General features: G+C 37.1%; 4 protein-coding genes across 4 annotated transcripts; 3 read left to right on the top strand and 1 right to left on the bottom strand.

Moving 5' to 3' along the window:
* Positions 1 to 11013: 11013 nt before the first annotated feature.
* On the top strand, positions 11014 to 11216 carry PG994_005643 (uncharacterized protein; the record flags this gene model as incomplete). Its single annotated transcript, XM_066857052.1, has 2 exons — positions 11014 to 11097; positions 11121 to 11216. The coding sequence occupies 2 exons, from the start codon at positions 11014 to 11016 to the stop codon at positions 11214 to 11216; spliced, it is 180 nt and encodes a 59-aa protein (XP_066716321.1).
* Positions 11217 to 12557: 1341 nt separating this feature from the next.
* PG994_005642 (uncharacterized protein) lies at positions 12558 to 14125 on the top strand (the record flags this gene model as incomplete). The annotated part of the gene is made up of 2 exons (XM_066857051.1): positions 12558 to 12606; positions 13170 to 14125. The coding sequence occupies 2 exons, from the start codon at positions 12558 to 12560 to the stop codon at positions 14123 to 14125; spliced, it is 1005 nt and encodes a 334-aa protein (XP_066716320.1).
* A 433-nt stretch (positions 14126 to 14558) lies between these two features.
* PG994_005641 (uncharacterized protein) lies at positions 14559 to 15462 on the bottom strand (the record flags this gene model as incomplete). The annotated part of the gene is made up of 2 exons (XM_066857050.1): positions 14559 to 14733; positions 14810 to 15462. The coding sequence occupies 2 exons, from the start codon at positions 15460 to 15462 to the stop codon at positions 14559 to 14561; spliced, it is 828 nt and encodes a 275-aa protein (XP_066716319.1).
* Positions 15463 to 16669: 1207 nt separating this feature from the next.
* On the top strand, positions 16670 to 18050 carry PG994_005640 (uncharacterized protein; the record flags this gene model as incomplete). Its single annotated transcript, XM_066857049.1, has 2 exons — positions 16670 to 17685; positions 17807 to 18050. The coding sequence occupies 2 exons, from the start codon at positions 16670 to 16672 to the stop codon at positions 18048 to 18050; spliced, it is 1260 nt and encodes a 419-aa protein (XP_066716318.1).
* Positions 18051 to 19443: the final 1393 nt, after the last annotated feature.

The raw sequence follows: 19443 nt of genomic DNA, 5'->3' as shown, positions 1-19443 counted from the left end.
TACGGGCGTATATTACTTATATCTTAAAGGAGGACTTCCTACTAGCGTTTTTAAAAGCGTTCTAGGCAACTTTTACCGTTTCGAATATATAAAGAAGCTTTCGAAAAATAGGACTCGTCCCGTATAATTTAGAATATATTATTTTATAATTAGATATAAAGCTACGTATTTTAATATTTCTAAGGACGTTTTTTAGCTTATTTATTCTTTAGAAATTAAAAACTTTAAATAATTTAATTAAAGCTTAATCTTAAGCTAAATACGTTCGAAACCGTATCGTATAATATTAAAATAACTTTTTAACGTTTATTTTAATTAGTTTTAATTAAATTATAAAAACTATAATATATATTATATACCGAGTTACTTTTTTAAAAAGTAAAAACGCGATATTTCGAAAAATAAATAAGATATTTAGCCGGCGCCGCCGTACGAAAAAGAAACGGCTATAAAATAAAGGATCACTTCGTATATAAACTAAAAAAAACTTCTAGTTTTAAAAAGATATTAATAAATAGTTATAAAACGAATCGCGTCGGAGGAGTAATTATACGAGGACGTTTAAAACACGTTTATAGCGCTATAAAATATATAGAAAGCCCGGGCATAATACGCCTACTTATTAAAATAATATAGAAGTATTTAAAAATAATAATTCCGATTAATTTTAATGTATTAAATACGTTATAATAAAATTAACTTATATTTTATTAAAAGGTGATAAAAAATAAGATATTCGCTTGTGGGATACGTTAATATTAAAATAATAAGAAAAAAACGGCTTATATCGATTAAAAACCGTCGATAAAAAACTTATAATATACGACGGTAAAAACATATAAAAAGAAGTCGCGAACTTTTTAATTAATATAAAAAAACTTTATAAATAAATTATGTATAATATTACGGACGTCGTAAAATACGATATAATTTTAAAAATACTTTAAGTACGAGTAAATAATTTTAAAGTTAATTAAAAAATAGGCTAATTTTAATAAAATATATTAAAAAAGGTTTAATTAATAAATAACGGTTAAAAACGACTTTTTAATAAAGTTAAAAATAAGCTTACCGCCTTATATATAATAGGATCGTAAAATACCCCTTAAAAATAAAAAAGAACCCCTATTTATATTTATATATAAACTTAACTAAGAGTACGAACAAGCTTTAAAGAGATATATTACGAAAAACCTCGAAAAAAGAGTTATATAACCATTCACATTACCAGCAGGCTTATCCTTTTCGTCTTAAAAAAAAGTAAAAACAAGAAACTTAAGTAACGTATATATATCGATTATTAAAAACTTAACGAAATTACTATTAAAAACTAATACCATTTACTTTTAATTAGCGATTTACGAAATAAACTACTACACGTTAAAATCTTTATAATATTAAACCTCTTTAATATATATAACTTAATTTAAATTAAAAAAAAGAAGAAAACCGCGTTTCGAACTAAATATAAATATTCTAATATTAAATTATACCGTTTAATTTAATTAATATATTAATTAGTTTTTAAATAATAATTAACTACGTTTTATATAAGTACCTCGATAAGTTTATTATAATATATCTCGATAATATTTTAATTTATTTTAAAAATAAAAAGTAATATAAGAAATACGTAAAATTAATACTTTAAAAACTATAAAACGTTAATTTTATTAAAACAGCAGGAACTGAGGTTTTCTATACTATTTTAAAAAGGGTGCTACGTACCTGCGCGTATGAACCCCTTTTTATTTTATAAAGAGGGGTATACGATACCCCTTATAGCTCGTATTAAAAATAGATATAAATAATAGAATATAATAATATAATACTACTTAAACCCCTACTTATACGTACGTACGAAAGCTTATTTAATATTAATTAGTAATTATTCGTAGCGATTATAAATTAATAAAAGTAAAGAGACGATTTTACGCCCTTATCGATGTAAGGGCGACCGTGTTAAGGAGCCCCGAGAATTTCCGCCCGTTAGAAATTCGGAAAAAGAGCCGAACTAAATTAATTATACGAGGAGGAACCCCTTTTCCCGAGTATATATTATAAGGAAGAGACTAGGTTTCGAATTATACGCGAAACTAGCTAAGCTATATATAATTATATATTTAAATAAACTTATCGTATAATCTATAAAATGATAACCCTTATTAAAATAGAGTTAATTACGGTCGGCGAATCGAGACCGAGCCTAGACGTACTAAACTTAAATAAATCGACGACCCTAGCTTTAAACCTAGACCTCGAACTAATTACGTACGAGGAAATATTTTAATATACCTAGATCTTATTAATAATTTAAAAAAAGAACGTTAACTTTAATCTTTAAAAGCTTAAACTTTTAAAAACACTTTTTAAAAAAATATCGCCCGAATAACTTACGACGTACCTCGTATAATACTTTTTAAAATATTATATATTAAAAATAAAGGGGACCTCCTTTTAAAAATCGTTCACTGCCGAGTTCGACCGATAAACCGAGCACTAGTTTAGTTAAATTAATTATACGTTTTAAAAAGAGCTTTTTAATTATTTTAAAAAATACGGAGTTAATATATTAACGAACGGATCCTTTAAAACTAAGCTTATAAACTTAATATTACCGGCCGCTCTTATATATTAATAAAACCGACCGATAGAACCGACTTCGGAAACCCGAAAAGAGGATATTCTATACTATTTTTTAGAATAAATAATCGAATAACCGCCGCCTAAGCGAGAAATACCTAGTCTCCGTACGGAGTAATTATTCGCGATACTACGAGACTCTCTAGGCCCGACGTCTAACCTTAGATTTATAAGTATTTAAGCGTCGTAAGATATCGTCCTTTTTCTTCTCCGATTTCGGTACCGCCGGACTAGACCGTACGATTATTTAGTCTAGAGTATATTATAAAGTACGATATCCTTTTAAACCGAGTTATTTATAATAATAAAATCGATTAAAATAAGGTCGTTATTTTTTCGAAAGTATAAAAAAAAGAAAAGAATTATACTAGTAAGCCGTATAATATCTTTTTTAATATAATACGGATATTTATTAAAATATATTAACGATTAAATATATTAAAAGATTAATATTATATAATCTTTACGGATATTTTTTCCGGCCGTGTAGAGGCATTTTATCTTAATTATATTAAATTTAAAAAAAATTATACCACTTTATAAACTTATACTTTAATATAATAATAAATTACGTATAATATTTTATAAATTAAATAAGAACCTCTTTTATATAAATAAAAAATAAAAACGCTAAAAAGTAACTTATCGAGGTTTTAGAAATCTTAATAAATAAGCTCTAACTCGTATAACGAGCCTTCGAAAAAAGATCGCTCTCTATACCTTAATCGTATAAGCCTACCGAGGAGTTCCGGAACTTATACCGGCCCTTATTAATTAAAAGCTAATATACGAAGCGTTATTTTTAAACCTTCGCGTATCGCTAAATATAATAACGAATTAGAGGTTTTCGGAATAATATTTAACGGAGGAATTATATTAAAACCCGGCTACGAATACGTACTTAATTAATAAACGGTTTATAAATAACTATACGAAAAGAAACCGATTAATTTATAATAATAAATTATTATATAATAATTAACTATTAAGATAAAATAAAAACTAGCGACTTATAAACACGTCTCGACCTAGGTTATCGTATAAGAACCGGCAGTTTAAATAAAAAACTTACCGAATCTATTATAAATAAAACTATTAATTAATAAATTACCTAGTCGAAAAGCGAACTTATATAATAACTTAATATTTTTAAATATATAATAACTTTAAATAAAATCTTTTTATTTAAAACGAATACGAGGATTTTATTCGAGATTAAAAAAGGAAAAAAGACTACGATTACTTTAATCCGTAAAACGTACGGTAAAGTATTACTTATTTAATAAACGCCGCGTTTTATTACCGGCTTATTAATAAGGATATTTATTTTTTAAAAGTTATCGTATAAGCCGACTAATTTAACATTAATAACTTATATAATTAAACTCATTAAAAATAGTTTTAAAATACCGGCGCCGCTTTACTTTTAATAGTCGAAAAGCTTTAAATAAAAGCTTACGTACGAGAAAACTTAAACGTATAAATCGATTAAACCCCAAGAAGCGTCGAGATTAAGTTTAAAAGCTTAAAGTTTATTTCGTTAATTAGAATAATCGATATATAAAACTAATTAAAAGTAATTAAGTATTATATTTTAAATATTATAAGCTTTTTTTTAATTCTTATTATACGATACTAATCGGTTTAAAACGTATTATAATAATATTTTTAATCTTATTATATAAAAAAACGACGAAATACTCCTTATAATAAAGAAATAAAGATACCCGTTCTTTAATACCCGCCGTATAGAAACGATATTATATTTTATTAAAAAATAGCTTCGATACTTTTATATAAAGAAGCTCTATACGTTCTTAAAGAACGCCGGCTACGATAACGTTAACCTTACTATTCTCGACGAGATTTAAAAGTTCTGCTCTTAATATTAATTATACGATCTAGCGTTATAAAGATTTAAATTCTCGTTATAAAATAAATATAACTTTAATTATAAAACTATTATAAACATTATTTATATTAATAAATAAAACGTATTTTATATAATCGATTCGAATATATTTTTCTAAACGGTTATATTTTTATATTCGCTTAATATATAAAATATTTAAAATACGTTTTCTAAATATTAAATATATTTCGTATAATTTAAACACGTATTTTTAAAAAGAGTTTTAAAACTATATATAAATAATAAAAATTACTTATAAATAAATATTTATCGAGGCTTATTAAGTAATAAATAAAATTAAACGAGCGCACGTTTTATTACGTAAAACCTTCGATATTTTATAAAAGGGTCTCGGTTATCGAATAAATATCGAAATAATATTTTAAATAATTATTAAAACTTTCAACGATACGGCTAGCCCCGACGGCTTAATACTTACTTTGCTCGTATTTAGAACATACCTTCGCATCGACGGGAACTTATTACCGTTATCGGAGATCTAAACACGAGGAGAAGCCGTACGGAAGGTAATAAAGATACTCCGGAAAATATGTATAAATATCGATATTTACCGAGCTTTAAATACCCGGAACGGGCCGGCTATTTATAATATTTTAATACTCTTATTTCGAAATAAGGTCTTAATTTAACGAAAAAGAGAAGGATAAACCGGACTATATAAAATAGTAGTTATCGAAAACCGTACGATCCGGGTAAACACCTTAAACGGCTCGAAAGCTTTTCGAGTAACTTAAATTAAGCCGTATTATTGAAAAGAGGCCGGAAAACCGTATAACGAACCGGATATATAACTAGATCCGGAACAGCCGGTAAATACTTTAGATATTAAACCGATAGCCGAAGAAATTACGATTTAATAATTAAATCTCGATAAGACGGCGTTATTACCTCGTCCGGATATCTATTTTAAAAGTTTAACGCAGAGGAGATTAATAATCTCGCCGTACGAAGAGTTTTCGAATTTATTCGATTCGACCCGGTAAAGTATACCGGCCGGAGAATCTTTAAAACACGGCTCGTATAAGAGATCAAGGGCAAAATTACGAAGCTACACGAAAAGTTTAAGCTCGTAATATAAAACTATAAAGATATAAAAAAAAGAAGCTATTTTAACTTAATTCTTAATAATTTAACAAATAAGCTAAAGACTCTTTTTAGCCTTTAGACTAACCTTAATCCGAAACTTTAATATATAAAGCGAGCTACGTAATATTATATAAGCGTATATTTAATTATATAATAAATTAAACCGATTAATTTATATACGCTTATTAATAAAGTTTAAAAATAAATATTCGAAAAAAATATTCTTTTAAATCGTATTACCTTTATATAAACTTATAAAGTTAGAATTTTATTAATTTAAAACGTATTATAATTATTACGTATAAAATTTAAAAATAATAGTTTTAATATATAACGCCTACTTATTATTTATTATAAAAAAACTAGACACTTTTAATATTATAATAATATAAATTAACGATACGTTTAGCTTCGTTATAACCCCCTTTTTTTAAAAAAAGAAAAAAAGCTAGCAAAGGAATAATTCCTTATAAAACTAAAAAATATTTTAACCGAAAATATATTAATCGAAAATATATTAATCGAGTTTAACTGAGGTAGGATTTAATTAAAATCGTACGATATCCTTTTTAAATAAAAGGAATAAGCTAACTAATTAAAACTTATCGACTCGAAAATTATTAATAAAAATTAATAATATATCTCTTAGCGTATAAAAAGAGTATATTTAGTTTTTATTTATTAATTAAAAATAGCGTATAGCTTATTTATCGCCGCTTAAATATAAACTTTAAAAAATAAAGATATTAAGAGCTTAAATATACGGATTAATTAATAAGTTTAAAATCTAATACGCGGCTTAAAATATATCTTATTAAATCTTTACCGTATAAAGATATATATTTTTACCGACGGTTCCTTCGCGAATAATAAAAACCTAATTTCTTAGCTCGAATATTTAGTTATATTAAACTAAGAGCTTAACTATATAAAAGACTAGTTCGAAATTTAAAGCAATATTATTTATTAGAGCTCGACGAAATATAAAAGAATTACTCGAAACGTATTAATTAACGAACTATACGGTATAATCTCCGGTATCGACAGCGGTATCGCACTTAATACCACGCTTAAAAAATTATACGAAGCTTCGGATTTTAAAAAATATTAATAATCCTTTATATAAACTCGAGATTATTTTATAAATATTTAATTAAACTAGGAATAACGAACGAAAAAAAAACTAATAATTAATTTTATATTACTTCGAAAATCGTATTAAAAAAAGGAAATCTCGGAAGTCTATTAAATCGACGGCCGAAATAACCCTATAAACGCCTTTATTAAGAAATCTCTAAATAAAGACCTCGAATAATTAATATTAATTAACAAGTTAACCGTACGCATAAAAGCGTACGTAGAGAAACTAGACTCGTATAACCAGTAAGAAAAGGGGAAAAGAGAAAAAAAGAAAAAAAAAGAGAGATATCTTCTTCTTTAACGAGGTATAACGTATTTTAATATATAACGGCGTACTTATTATTATCATTATGTTTAAATAATTAAACTAATTAATTAAAAAGACCCGCTATTTAATAAAATTAACGTTAAAAAGGTATAATATTACTTATACGGCTTAAATAAGCACCGAATACCGGATTAGCGTAACCTATTCGTATAAGACCCTTATAAAGGGAAGACTCGTCTTAAAAAAAGGAGCTGGCTAAGTTTATCGTTAAAATAAAACTACTAGTATTAGAATAGCAAGAACTAAGGTTTTCTATACTACTTTAAAAAAGGTGCTACGTACTTATACGTACGAACCCCTTTTCTATTTTATAAAGAGGGGTATACGATACCCCTCATAGCTTATATAAAAAATAGATATAAATAGTAAAATATAACGATATAACTTTAATTAAACTTAAAATTTATACGTACTTACGAAAGCTTATTTAATAATTAATTTAAATAATAAATATAAAATAAATTTATAACGTGGTTTACTACTAAGTCGGCTATATTACTAAGTCGGCCACTTTCTTTTTTAACCTACGTAATATCTTTATAACTATAATACTAATTTAATTAAAAGAAGATCGTAATATTTTAATAATTTAAATAACGCGAGAAGGTTTAAATCGAATTAGTTAAAGAGCTATTACGAAAGTATACAACGTTTCCCGAGCTATTTAGCGACCGACTCCGCGGTACTAAACCTCGACGCGAAATTTAATATTTATAATATAAATTAAATTTAATTAAAAAGAAAGTACTTTATAATTATATAATTAATTTAAATATTCGAGGGATGTTTTTTAATATTAATATTATAAGAGATATGGTTAATTTCTTTTTAAAGTCGCGCGGCGGCGACTATATTAATAAGTATTAAGTTAAACGTTTTATTAATCGTAACCCGGACTTTAAAACTCGAATAAACCGTTAATACGATTATTAAAGAGCTTTTTATAAGAATATAGGTATTATTTTTAACTAGTTCGCGTTAATCGCGAATATTAAAACTAAATACGGTATTTTAAACGAAGATATATAGAATTTTAACGAGACCGGCTTTCTTATAAATTAAATCTCGTCCGAAATAATTATAACCACCTCCGATTAACGCGAAAAGCTTAGGGTAATATAATAAAAGAACCGGGAATAAGTTATAATTATTTAAGGCATCGGATTACACGGTTACGCCATCCTTCCGTATATCATCTTTACCGAGAAAACGCACCTCTTTTCCTAGTACGAAAACAGCCTATTACCGAAGGATTAGGTGATCGTAATTATTAAAAATAGCTAAACTACGAATAAAAGAGGCGAGGATTAGATTTAATATTTTAATTAATATATTAAGTTTTATACGAAGGGTTATTATCGCTTTTTAATCTTAAATAGCCACGAAAGCCACTACTCGATAACTTTCGAGCTCTATTATAAAAAGAACTTAATTATTATATTTTATATACCTTTTTATTTATTATATAAGCTTTAATTTTTTAATATCGGCTATTTTTATATATTAAAAAGGGCGTATAAAAAAGAAATTAAATATTTTATACGGGCGTATATTATTTATATTTTAAAGGAGGACTTCTTACTAACGTTTTTAAAGGCGTTTTAAACGATTTTTATTATTTTAAATATATAAAGAGGCTTTTAAAAAATAGGACTCGTTTCGTATAATCCGGAATCTATTATTTTATAATTAAATATAAAGTTACGTATTTTAATACTTCCGGGGACGTTTTTTAATTTATTAATTCTTTAAAAATTAAAAATTTTGAATAATTTAATTAAAGCTTAATTTTAAACCGAATACGTTCGAAACTATATCGTATAATATTAACATAACTTTTTAATATTTATTTTAATTAGTTTTAATTAGATCGTAAAAGTTATAACGTATATTATATACCGAGTTACTTTTTTAAAAAATAAGAACGCGATATTTTAAAAAGTAAATAAAATACTTAGCCGGCGCCGCTATATATAAAAAACGGTTATAAAATAAAGGATCACTTCGTATATAAATTAAAAAAGATTTATAGTTTTAAAAAAATATTAATAAATAATTATAAAACGAATCGCGTTAAAGGAGTAGTTATACGAGGACGTTTAGGACACGTTTATAGCGCTATAAAATTTATAAAAAGCCCGGGCATAATACGCGTACTTATTAAAATAATATAGAAATATCTAGAGATAAAGATTCCGATTAATTTTAATATATTAAATACGTTATAATAAAATTAATTTATATTTTATCGAAAAGGGTGTAAAAGAATAAAACATTCGCTTATATAAAATATTCGCTTATAAGATACGTTACCCTTAAAAAAAGGGTATAATATTACGATCGGCGGGTTAGTCCCCCGCGGGTAGCACTTAAGGCGTAGAATTAAACAGAAATAACCGTCTAGTTATTTCCGAAGCTTTTGCTTTATAGCGTAGTGGTTAGTCTAAACGTATTGTAATACTATATTTTAGCCGAATTAGAGAAATATTATAAGAATAACGACATTGTTACGTTTAATATAACTCCTTACTTTTTTTTACTTATTTTAGCCTTTAAATATAGTACTTTATTCGTTGTTAAAGCGTACTTATTCGAAAGAAATCGAGCTATTTATTAAAGCGTTAATAAATTATACTACGAAGTTAAAGTTCTCTATCGCTTTTAAGGCCGCGTATTTTATTATTTTTATAAAAAATAATATTAAATTTAAATTTAACGTATTTAGTTTAATATTTTACTACTCGAATAAGATAAATAATAAGTTAAATATGCGTTTTTAAACGTTTATACCTAGCTTATCGCGTCTAGGGGACGACTAGTACTTATAACCTTTAAACGTCGTCTAACCTTTAATAAACGATTAAATACTTTATTTTTATTAAAAAAGCTTTTTAATATTAATTTTAAATATTATAAATTAAATAACGAAAAATATTTATATAATAATATATAAAATAACTCTCTTATAAAGAATTAAATACGTACTTTATAAAAAGTTAATTTAATATTTTTTAAACGTTAAAGAATTAAAAAATCGCGCGCTTAATTTTTAAAAAAGCTTTTATTATATAAAAATCTTAAAAGCTATAGAACGAGAAGGTAAAAAAAAAGCGTTTAACGATTAATAAATACGAAACGAGGGGTTTATTAAAGCGGAGGGCGACTAGTAAAAGGCGCTATAATATCTACGGCGAAATAAGTTATAATACGCGAATATATAAAAAGGATATAAAATTAAATAACGAATTAAATAAATAGTAATTTTAATTAATTTAAAACGTTAAGGTTAAATTAATTTATATAAAACTAATAAAATATAAAAAAAGTGGCCGACTAAATAATAAACCACGTTATAATATTTAATTTATATTATTAAATAAGTAGTGCTATTAAATTAATAAAGTCTTATAATAATATTGACTATTTCTATTTACCCCGTAGTTTAAATCAGCTCTCTTTTTTAAGGTGTCAGTGTAAAAAGATAGCAAGAAAGATCGCCGAACAGAGTTCAGCCGAGGAGTAGAAGAACAAAAAAGAGAACCAGTGGCCCACGGCTTACCAGACACTGATGGAGAGGTTAGGAAATTAGTTGGTACTCAATTTTTTCCTCCTCCTCCTCCCCTACGCCCTTGAGGGCCCCACCCTCCGAGCAGCTTCGAATTAGTATCTAAGAAACTTTGAAAGTGTATCAGCATTTCCCCAACGCTTAGGGGCCGTGTTTTTGTAGGTTTTGTCCTAGAGTTGAACCCCGGTTAGCATTGGAACGAAGGCGGAGAAATCAAGTCTCGCACCCTCATCCAGTACACTGTTGGACCATTGTTTGTTGAGAATAGTAGCTATTTTAACACCTTATAAGGCCAAAAGGTAGAAATTGAAATCCAAGATGTTGCTCTCATTGGCCGGTGAAGGCTTGGCTGAGCCCCGCGTGCGCGCCGACAAGGTTGGTGATGGTGGTAGCCACGGCCACGTAAGTTCAGCATTACAGTGAAGTTGGACGGTGGGGACAAGTTGGCGAGCGAAGGTAGACATGCGAAGAAGCAACGGGGGGGGGCAGGGTTCTTCCTGTTCGTATCAGACGAATATTGACATCCTCAGTTCCTCTGGATCAGACTGTTATCAGACAAGACGTTATGTTCCATCACATATTAGTGCGTTACTGTACTGTCAACCCTTTCTTGTGTTGTACATCAGACGAAGGGAGTGACTGACAAAGAGCGAGTATAACAGCATACATCCACATTCACAAGCCTGGGAACAAACATGAGATTAAGCTATCATCAGCATGCACAGGGTAGGATTAGCCTATCTACCTAGTCTATCCTCTCATTATAGCCCAGATACCTTGGGTGTTATGCAACATGGCATCCCCATCTCCTCTCAAGCCAAAGAGTGCCAGACATACCGTGAAGGTTGTGGACCACTCTGCTGGCTGAAAATTGCAGGAAATGGGCAAGCTAGTGGTGGAAACCTCATGACTTTAACCGTGATGAGCCCGGAAATCGCTCCATATAGGAAAGTAATACGTATAGTGCGCACAAGTGGCAGTGTGGTACCCAAGAATCAAGACTGTATCAGTAGCGAGAAGGGTTCGACTGCGGCCATGAACCACCTCAGCTCTGACGAGAGAACTCCCGTTCCGAACAATGTACTCTACTCTACTCCCGCAATACTCTGGGAGCGAGACATCCAGAGGATGTGTTGCTGGATGGGCTGACTGACGCCCATAGCGAGATCTAGAACAAGAAGCAACGCATGCCCTAACGTCCCGAAAGCCAAGCTTGGAACGAGAAGAGAAATCGCTAAAACTTGGTGCATATAGGCCCTACCTTTGTTTATTATTGTGTGATAGTTGCAACAGCGCGAATGCTCGGAATCGCTGTTTGCTAGGAGCAGCTTGTTTGAAGACAGGTTGGAAGTCTTTGCCGATTGAAATGGGCTGCATGTGCGGACCTGGTAGAGAATGAGACCTGGAGGTCAGTTCCGATCTGACAGAGTAATACTGAATAGGAATATAGATTGAATACTATTTGAGTCGCCATTATACTGCGATTCCAAGTATTGCCCACATTGTGTGATAAGGAGATGCAAGGACTGATGAGATCTGCTGTTCATATTACTTGAATAGAAAGAACTGATGTGGAGACTGGACCTGAGTCGGTGAATTGTACAGGGGGCCACTGTTCTGTTCGGGCATCATGGGCGCTAAAATCTCAGCCCTAACATTGAACTTCTCCTTCCCAAAAGACTGAACCCCAACACCATCATTAGACTGCCAGTACTATTGCAAGCTTCATCGTTGATCCAACCACCGGAATATTAAAGTCAGATTAATACGTCAATACTCTTTGTATTGGTGTGGATCGCTGGGTCTTGCCGTTCATTTGCTGAGTGCGGTGCCAGAGAGCCCAATTGGCCAAGGAGTCCAAGATGGCCGTCAGCACTTTCGACATCTTTGTGCGGTTCAGCACAGATTCTGGTATGTCGAAGCTTCTTTATGTCACATGGTTACGGGCTGTTCCCTCCCTGTACCAAGATTCCATGTGAAACATGGTCTACTCATTGCTTGAGAAGCATGAGTAAGAAACGGGTGAGTGATATCTCCCCAGATTGGCATCATCGCAATATGGTGGACTCCTTCGGTGCCCGTTGAGCAGAAGGAATTTGAGTGCATATGAAATATGTGTACAGGTCTGTAAATGATCATATATGAGTAATTGAACCCATTTGCTTCAGTGCTAGAGGCCACGGTGGGACTCGAACTCAGGGTCAGCAACAATGAGGCCGGTGCGGTCGTATGACCAGCCGACCACCTCTGCGATCACATTGATGATGGATGAGTTCTTGTTTGGGCTTATAGTACCTCGAGGATAGATTGTGGCACGGCATTAGGAAGAATCCGGAAGTCCTCACTGATACTTGGGTTTCAACTGGACCATCGTCGCTACCGCCCCAATTGCCTGGCAGAGGGCAATGGCGTACCCCTTTCTTATCGGGTTAGAAAAGAATTGTATTCGTGCACCTATGCTGATGCTGTTCTAGTTGGCCTGGAGCGCACTTTACGGCTCTTCCAAGCCATCATCCAGATCTTATTCGCCTACCCCTTACTCCAGGACATGGTCCTGCTGCCATTACTCAACTACAACCACACACCCGATGCCAAAGGCATTATAAACCTCGCCACAACCCAGCCCATCCTGCTGGCCCTGCGCCAGCGCCTCGGCCTCGTCCGCCGCACCTTCCGGCTGTTCCGGTGCCTCGAGTCGTTCCGGGTCGCCCAGCGCCTGTACACCAGCCACTCCCTCCTCGGGCCGTCATCGGGGAACCCACAACGACAGCGGCCGTCCTGGGTCCAGACCGAGGTGTGGCTCGACGTGCTCTCGCGCACCTTCAACGGCATGTACCTGCTGCTCGAGGCCAGCACCATGGCCGAGGCGCTGCAGATCGAGGGGCTGGCCGTCTGGAGCCCCGAGTGGGCCCGCACCCTCACCGTCGAGGCGCAGCGCTTCTGGCTCTTCGCCCTCGTCTGCGCCGTCTTCTCCGGCCTGCTCAAGATGCTCAAGGTCATGGCGTACACCCCGGTGCCGGAGGTGGGGGACGTGTTCTCTGAGGAGAAGGAGAAGAAGGCGGATACCGCTGCTACCACTACTATTATCTCAGGGAACAGTGGCGCTACGGAGGAGAGTGAACAAGATAAGGCGAAGGAGTCTGGCGATGATGAAGCCTTCGACATGGTGAAGGAGCAAGCGCGGCTACGCCGTATCGTGCAGAAGAGAAAGGCCGGGAGAGTCTTGTGGCGGCGGGCGGTTCATGCCCAGATCAGCGGTCTGGGTCGTAGTGTTGCGGCCAGCGCGCTGGATATCGTACTGCCTGGCACCGCGGTTGGTTGGATAAACCTAGACCAGGGACCAGTAGGGGTCGCGATGTTCATAACGACCATTCTCACGGGAATGGAAGTATGGGAGCGCTGCGGACGTGAGGTATCGATGAGTTCATGAGAAGCAACTCTCGGCTTGTCATAGTATCGATAGCTTCAGAATCAAAAGAAGCGGAGAATAGAGGAAAATGTCTCCCTAGATGGCGGATGGAGATGAGAGTGGCCATAGATGTTTAGATGGCTAGAATCTCACGAGAGGCAGGGATAAAATAGAGAACAAAATATAAAGTCCCAACATAAACTGTTTGCCCAAGTCATAATCAACTACAGTAACCCGGTATTGAGAGCTTAATCATCACAATGAACGACGAAAAAGAAAAAGATTGGAACCAAGGATGGTATCATGTAATGAAAGAACTGCATCGTATCTGCCATCCGCCCCTGCTCGCTCCTAGTCATTCCTAGCTTTCCTCCAGTTGCGATAATGCAACATTACCAGATCGAATTGGCTTCTTGTCTCCGCACTCACCTCAGAGAACAAGTTTTTCGGTACCTCAAGTAGTGACCGACACAGGTTCTTTCCCTCTCGCAGAGGACTGTGCTGCTGCTTCGTCCCGTGGGAGCCGAATTCGGTACTGGTATGGCTCGTCGCGCTTGTAGTTGAGAGTGACAGAGAAGGGGCCACATGAGGAGATATGGGGAAGAAGGATCATGATGTATTGGAAGCCCCTATGATCCAGCTATCGTTAGTGTCCGAGCTAACCGTATCGAGAGGGGGTTTTGGGGCTGGGGTTGGTCTACTCACACAAGTATGGATGTAAGAACAGTGACTGCTAGTGGAGAGTCTCGCCACCACTGGCGTCGCTCCGTGGCAACGAGGATGTCGAATAGCATAAAGAAGCTGGCCAGGATGAGATCCACCAGGCCTTGACGGACGATCCGCTTGATGAGAGACAGCTTGTGGTTGTGTTGTTGCTGTTGTATATTCCCATCGTGGCCACCACCCTCTTCGACATCACCGCCGTAGCAAAACATCTTCCACCTTCCCACGGTACAGCTCACTTCTGTGTCATCCCCATTCTCATCCTTGAGGGCCGACAGCAGCTTCTCTATGACCTTCTTTGGGATCAGTTTGAACATATTCCAGAACATCACAAGGAATGTTACAACAACAAGTGTAACGTCTATATCAGAACCACCAAGATGGTCCCTGTTTAGTTGCACCATGATGTCGGCGAAGGCAAGAACAATAGCCACGGGTCGGATCACCCACAGCAGGACTTCGTTCATGGGCCAACTTCTCTCATTCCAATCTTCATCCCGATAGCCCTGAGTAGGAGGATTGAGGGGTCGAGCAATCATGGCCGGATGAAGATGGCCTGAGGATGTACCTTCCTCCAGGATAGGGGTAGACATGAGAGGGCGGGCCTCGTCGAGAGAGGGGTTTTGTGATGCCATTTCGTAACGTATAGAAACAGAGTATTCAGTGGTGATCAGATTCGTTCTTGAGGGTAGGTCTGTCTTAACGGCTAGAGCTATGCATGATTCGTTAGGACGTAGAGAGGAGTGTGATCCTCTTATACTCCATCGTTTGCTGGGATTGCTTGCCGGACAGCTTCATCCAACAAGCAACTTCTGCTTATAGGGGACTGAAACGAGCATGCAGTCTCTGATTGGCTTGAGCCGATGTATCGGCTGTGCAAGTCTCGTCACCCCGACCATGGCGGGATGCTGGAATCTCGGTGCCTAGATGTTATGGCAATCGGCAATGCCCGGATGCTGTTGGCTGTTTTGGTTCTCTGGGACCACAATACCACGTTGACATATGGAGGAGGTGTGTAAGAGATCCAAGACTGAGCCTTCACCATGACCTGATCAACCTGTTTATAAACTGAACTGGATTGGGATACGTGAGTACGAGCTGCTACTTTGGTCGCTGACATCTGGTGCTGGCACAAGCAGCGACGTGATCGGCCGGGACCTTTCCCCAAGTAGCCACTTTCCGTTTCGAGAATTGTGCTGCCTAATCCAACGCCATGACCTGGCTTCGCAGTTTGGTTTGTTAATTGGGGCTCGTTGACAGTTGCGAATGCTAGGCATGTTTACGGATAATAAAACCGTGTGCGCCAATGCTAAAGAGAACAGCATTGATGAGTGAATTGTGACCATTCCTTACTTTCGGCTGAACACACTGTACATTGTGCCGCTGTAGGCTGTAGAAGCTTTGGTATTGGCTATGGGCTATTCGTTAAGCATGCACCCACCATTTCTACCCAGGTAAAAGGGTAATATTAGTATAATCAGATACTTTATGTATCGCCATATGGCTCATAACATAATCCGCCGTGGAGACATCCTACTGATGATAGTTACTAGTATGTAATGCTTCAATACGGAGTACCTAGTTTGAGCAGCCCGACCCAATCAGAAACAGTAGAGATAGAGGAAACCCCGTCAAAAAGTTGCGAGAGTGGAAGGCGGTGGAGGGATCTGCAATTGGCAGAAAAAGCTACGGCTTCCCGCCTGCCCATTTTCCACAATTTTTTCCCATCGACGAGACCAGGACGGCCACTTTCGCATGAGAAGTTGTTCACTTAAGAGGTGAACCAGATCACATCTTGTGTGTTCAATCATTATCGCTGCATTCTACTCAGTAGCAATTGGAATGAAAGATCACAGCAAACCTTCCCCTCCAGCCAAGAATCAACCACCAGCTTGGCTATTCAGCAATAATCCCTCCAACACCGACTCCGCGCCTGCATCTACATCAGCCATGGCGAGGACCAAGAAGTCCAGCAAGGCCCAGCCTAGCAAGGCCCAGCCTGCTACTGATGCTCCTCCGGCCCAATTGATGGACCTTGTCGGCTCTTTCCTGTCCGACCAGGGTTTTGACAATGCGCATCGCGAATTCCAGAAGCACCGCGAGAACAAGGGCTGGACTGCAGAGAAGAAGAAGAGCGGCAAGCAGGGCCACCACTCTCTTGTCAGTGTCTTTCAAGCATGGGAGGCTCTCTCAAGCAAAGAAAACACCTCTTTGATCAAGCAAGAGGTCGCCAATGTCAGCAGTAGCAGTAGCAGCAGCGACAGCGACTCTAGCGACAGTGACGATGTCGCCATGGCCGATGCCCCAGCAGCTGCAGAGGCTTCCGATGACGAGACTTCCAGTTCCAGTTCCAGTTCCAGCTCCAGCTCGGACGACAGTGACAGCGATAGTGACAGCGATGATGACGCCAAGGCCGATGCTACCAAGAAGGCCGCAGCTACTGTTATCAACCCGCGAAAGCGAAAGGCCGAATCCGATAGCGACAGCTCCTCATCCGACTCGGACTCTGATGAGTCGGACTCCAGCTCTGAAGACGAGAAGCCCAAGCCCAAGAAGACCCCAGTGAAGAAGAAGCCCAAGGTTGTTGCCAAGACGGCTGATAGCAGCGACTCTTCGTCTGAGAGTTCCGACTCATCTGACGATAGCGAATCAGAAGATGAGACCGCGAAGAAGCCCGCGAAGAAGATTGATGATAGCTCATCTGACTCCGATGACTCGTCGTCTTCCTCTGACAGCGATTCTGACTCCGATTCCGACTCCGATGACCAAGCAGAAGCCGCCGCCCAGGTCCCTTTGCCTGATTCGGACTCGAGTTCGGACTCATCCGACTCGGATGATGAGGCTGAAAAGCCCAAGAAGTCCGTCAAGAGCGGCTCGAAGGCGGGCAACGATAACAACTCCGATACCTCGGCTACCCTGACGACCTCGCCTGAGGACGCCCCCTCCCCCAGACCCAACAACTTTCAAGCAGAATAACAGAGGTGGAAAGAATGGCCGGGTGCAGAACGAGCCATTCTCCCGAATCAAGAAGGATGTTAGGGTCGACCCTGCCCTGTCCTCCAATGCCTACATCGAAGATGCCTACGGCCAGAAGGCGCACCAGGACTTGATCATCACCCGGGGTAAGGGCTTCACTAAGGAAAAGAACAAGAAGAAGCGAGGCGCATACAAGGGCGGCCCTCTCGAAGTCGGTGTCAGCCGTAGTTTCAAGTTCGAGGACTAGAAGTCTTCCGCAAAGAAACCGAATTCCAACAAGCCCTCGACAGGAACCTTGCTTCCCGGGAGTAAGGTAGAGGAGAGCTCTGCTGGAAATCAGAAAGGCCGCTTCCACATACCAGTGTCGCAAAATCAGCATGTTAGTGACCCTACGAAGGGGTCGGTTTCGACGCCCTCACCTCGCTCGGCTCTGAAGCAATCCACACCGGAACGCAAAGGCTCTAAGGGAAAGCCGGGGAGCGGCAAAGGCAGCGCAGGAGGAATGTCTAAGCATGTCCACTTTGACTAATCCAATACGGGGTGTTTTTTCAGAAGCCGCAGATTCAGGGAGTTCAGACTTGCATTGACCCTTGACTTTCATGATACCAAAAGACCGAAGATGGTGCTCTGCTGCTTTGCACACATATATGTACATAATAGATTTTCAGTTGCCGTGCATCATCATGCCGTTAGACTTGTTATCCAGAAAAGAGACGAATAGTTGCTGTTATGTCTTGGCCTAGCGTCATATTTCCGACCTGTCTCTGTGATAGGTATTTGCTGCCATGAATACCTACCTTGGATGAACTGATGGACACAACCTTTCTTGCACAAACACCCGGGAGCTTTCATCCTGCTCGCTGTTCTATGTCATGAAATCACCAGCCGGGAAGCGAGCTCGTCGTCATCATAATTGGGGATGGCGAGAGATGGTATTAGCTAAGAAGCAGACCCCCTTTTCTCCAAGGCAGAAGTGGTATGCGACCAGACTTGTCCCGCAACCGGGATCAGGCTCTTAAGAGTTCCTCTTGGCTCCTTATGTCAAGAGATGTTCCATTTGTCAAAATAGTACCAAGCCGGAGGGATGGTGCTTGGCTGTTGCCTAGAGATCGATGGAGATAGACAGGCGCAGTCTTCGCAAGGGATACCATACTGTAGGCGTATCTGGGTGTCAAGAAGCACTTCCGTCACGCCAGATCAGGAGCCATTTACGAGGTGCTCACAACTCTAACATGGACGAGTACAACATGCCACGGAACCAAGTATGGTCAGTTCCTCACGCATCGTGAAGAGTATCCGCCCAACCATGCCCTGGATCTCGAGCTAGGTGCTAGGAACTGGGTCCGATGCCAGCATCTTGAGAATCACCAGGATGATATTGATCCAGTGATCTAATTCGTATAAAGCATGGCAGTGCTAAGAGATGCCTCATGGTTAGCCTAAGCAGTTAAGTGCATGTATTGGTCTAGGACGATGGCAAAGGGCTGACCTTGGATTAAGCTCAGCCACCCTGCACCTCGACGACAAGGGTGCGTGTAGCCCCGAGCTGCAAGGGACAGCCGATATGTCAATCCAGCTCTGCTATAACAGGGATTCACTGGTGCTGCCTTATGCCGTACCTCAAGTCTCATACTCAGGCG

Source organism: Apiospora phragmitis (assembly GCF_038363925.1).
Source record: "Apiospora phragmitis strain CBS 135458 chromosome Unknown utg000006l:1.0-5683423.0:1.0-5690449.0, whole genome shotgun sequence".
In the NCBI taxonomy this organism is placed as follows: domain Eukaryota; kingdom Fungi; phylum Ascomycota; class Sordariomycetes; order Amphisphaeriales; family Apiosporaceae; genus Apiospora; species Apiospora phragmitis.
The sequence above is the reverse complement of the archived record's forward strand: the minus strand, read 5'-3'. Positions and strand labels throughout refer to the sequence as shown.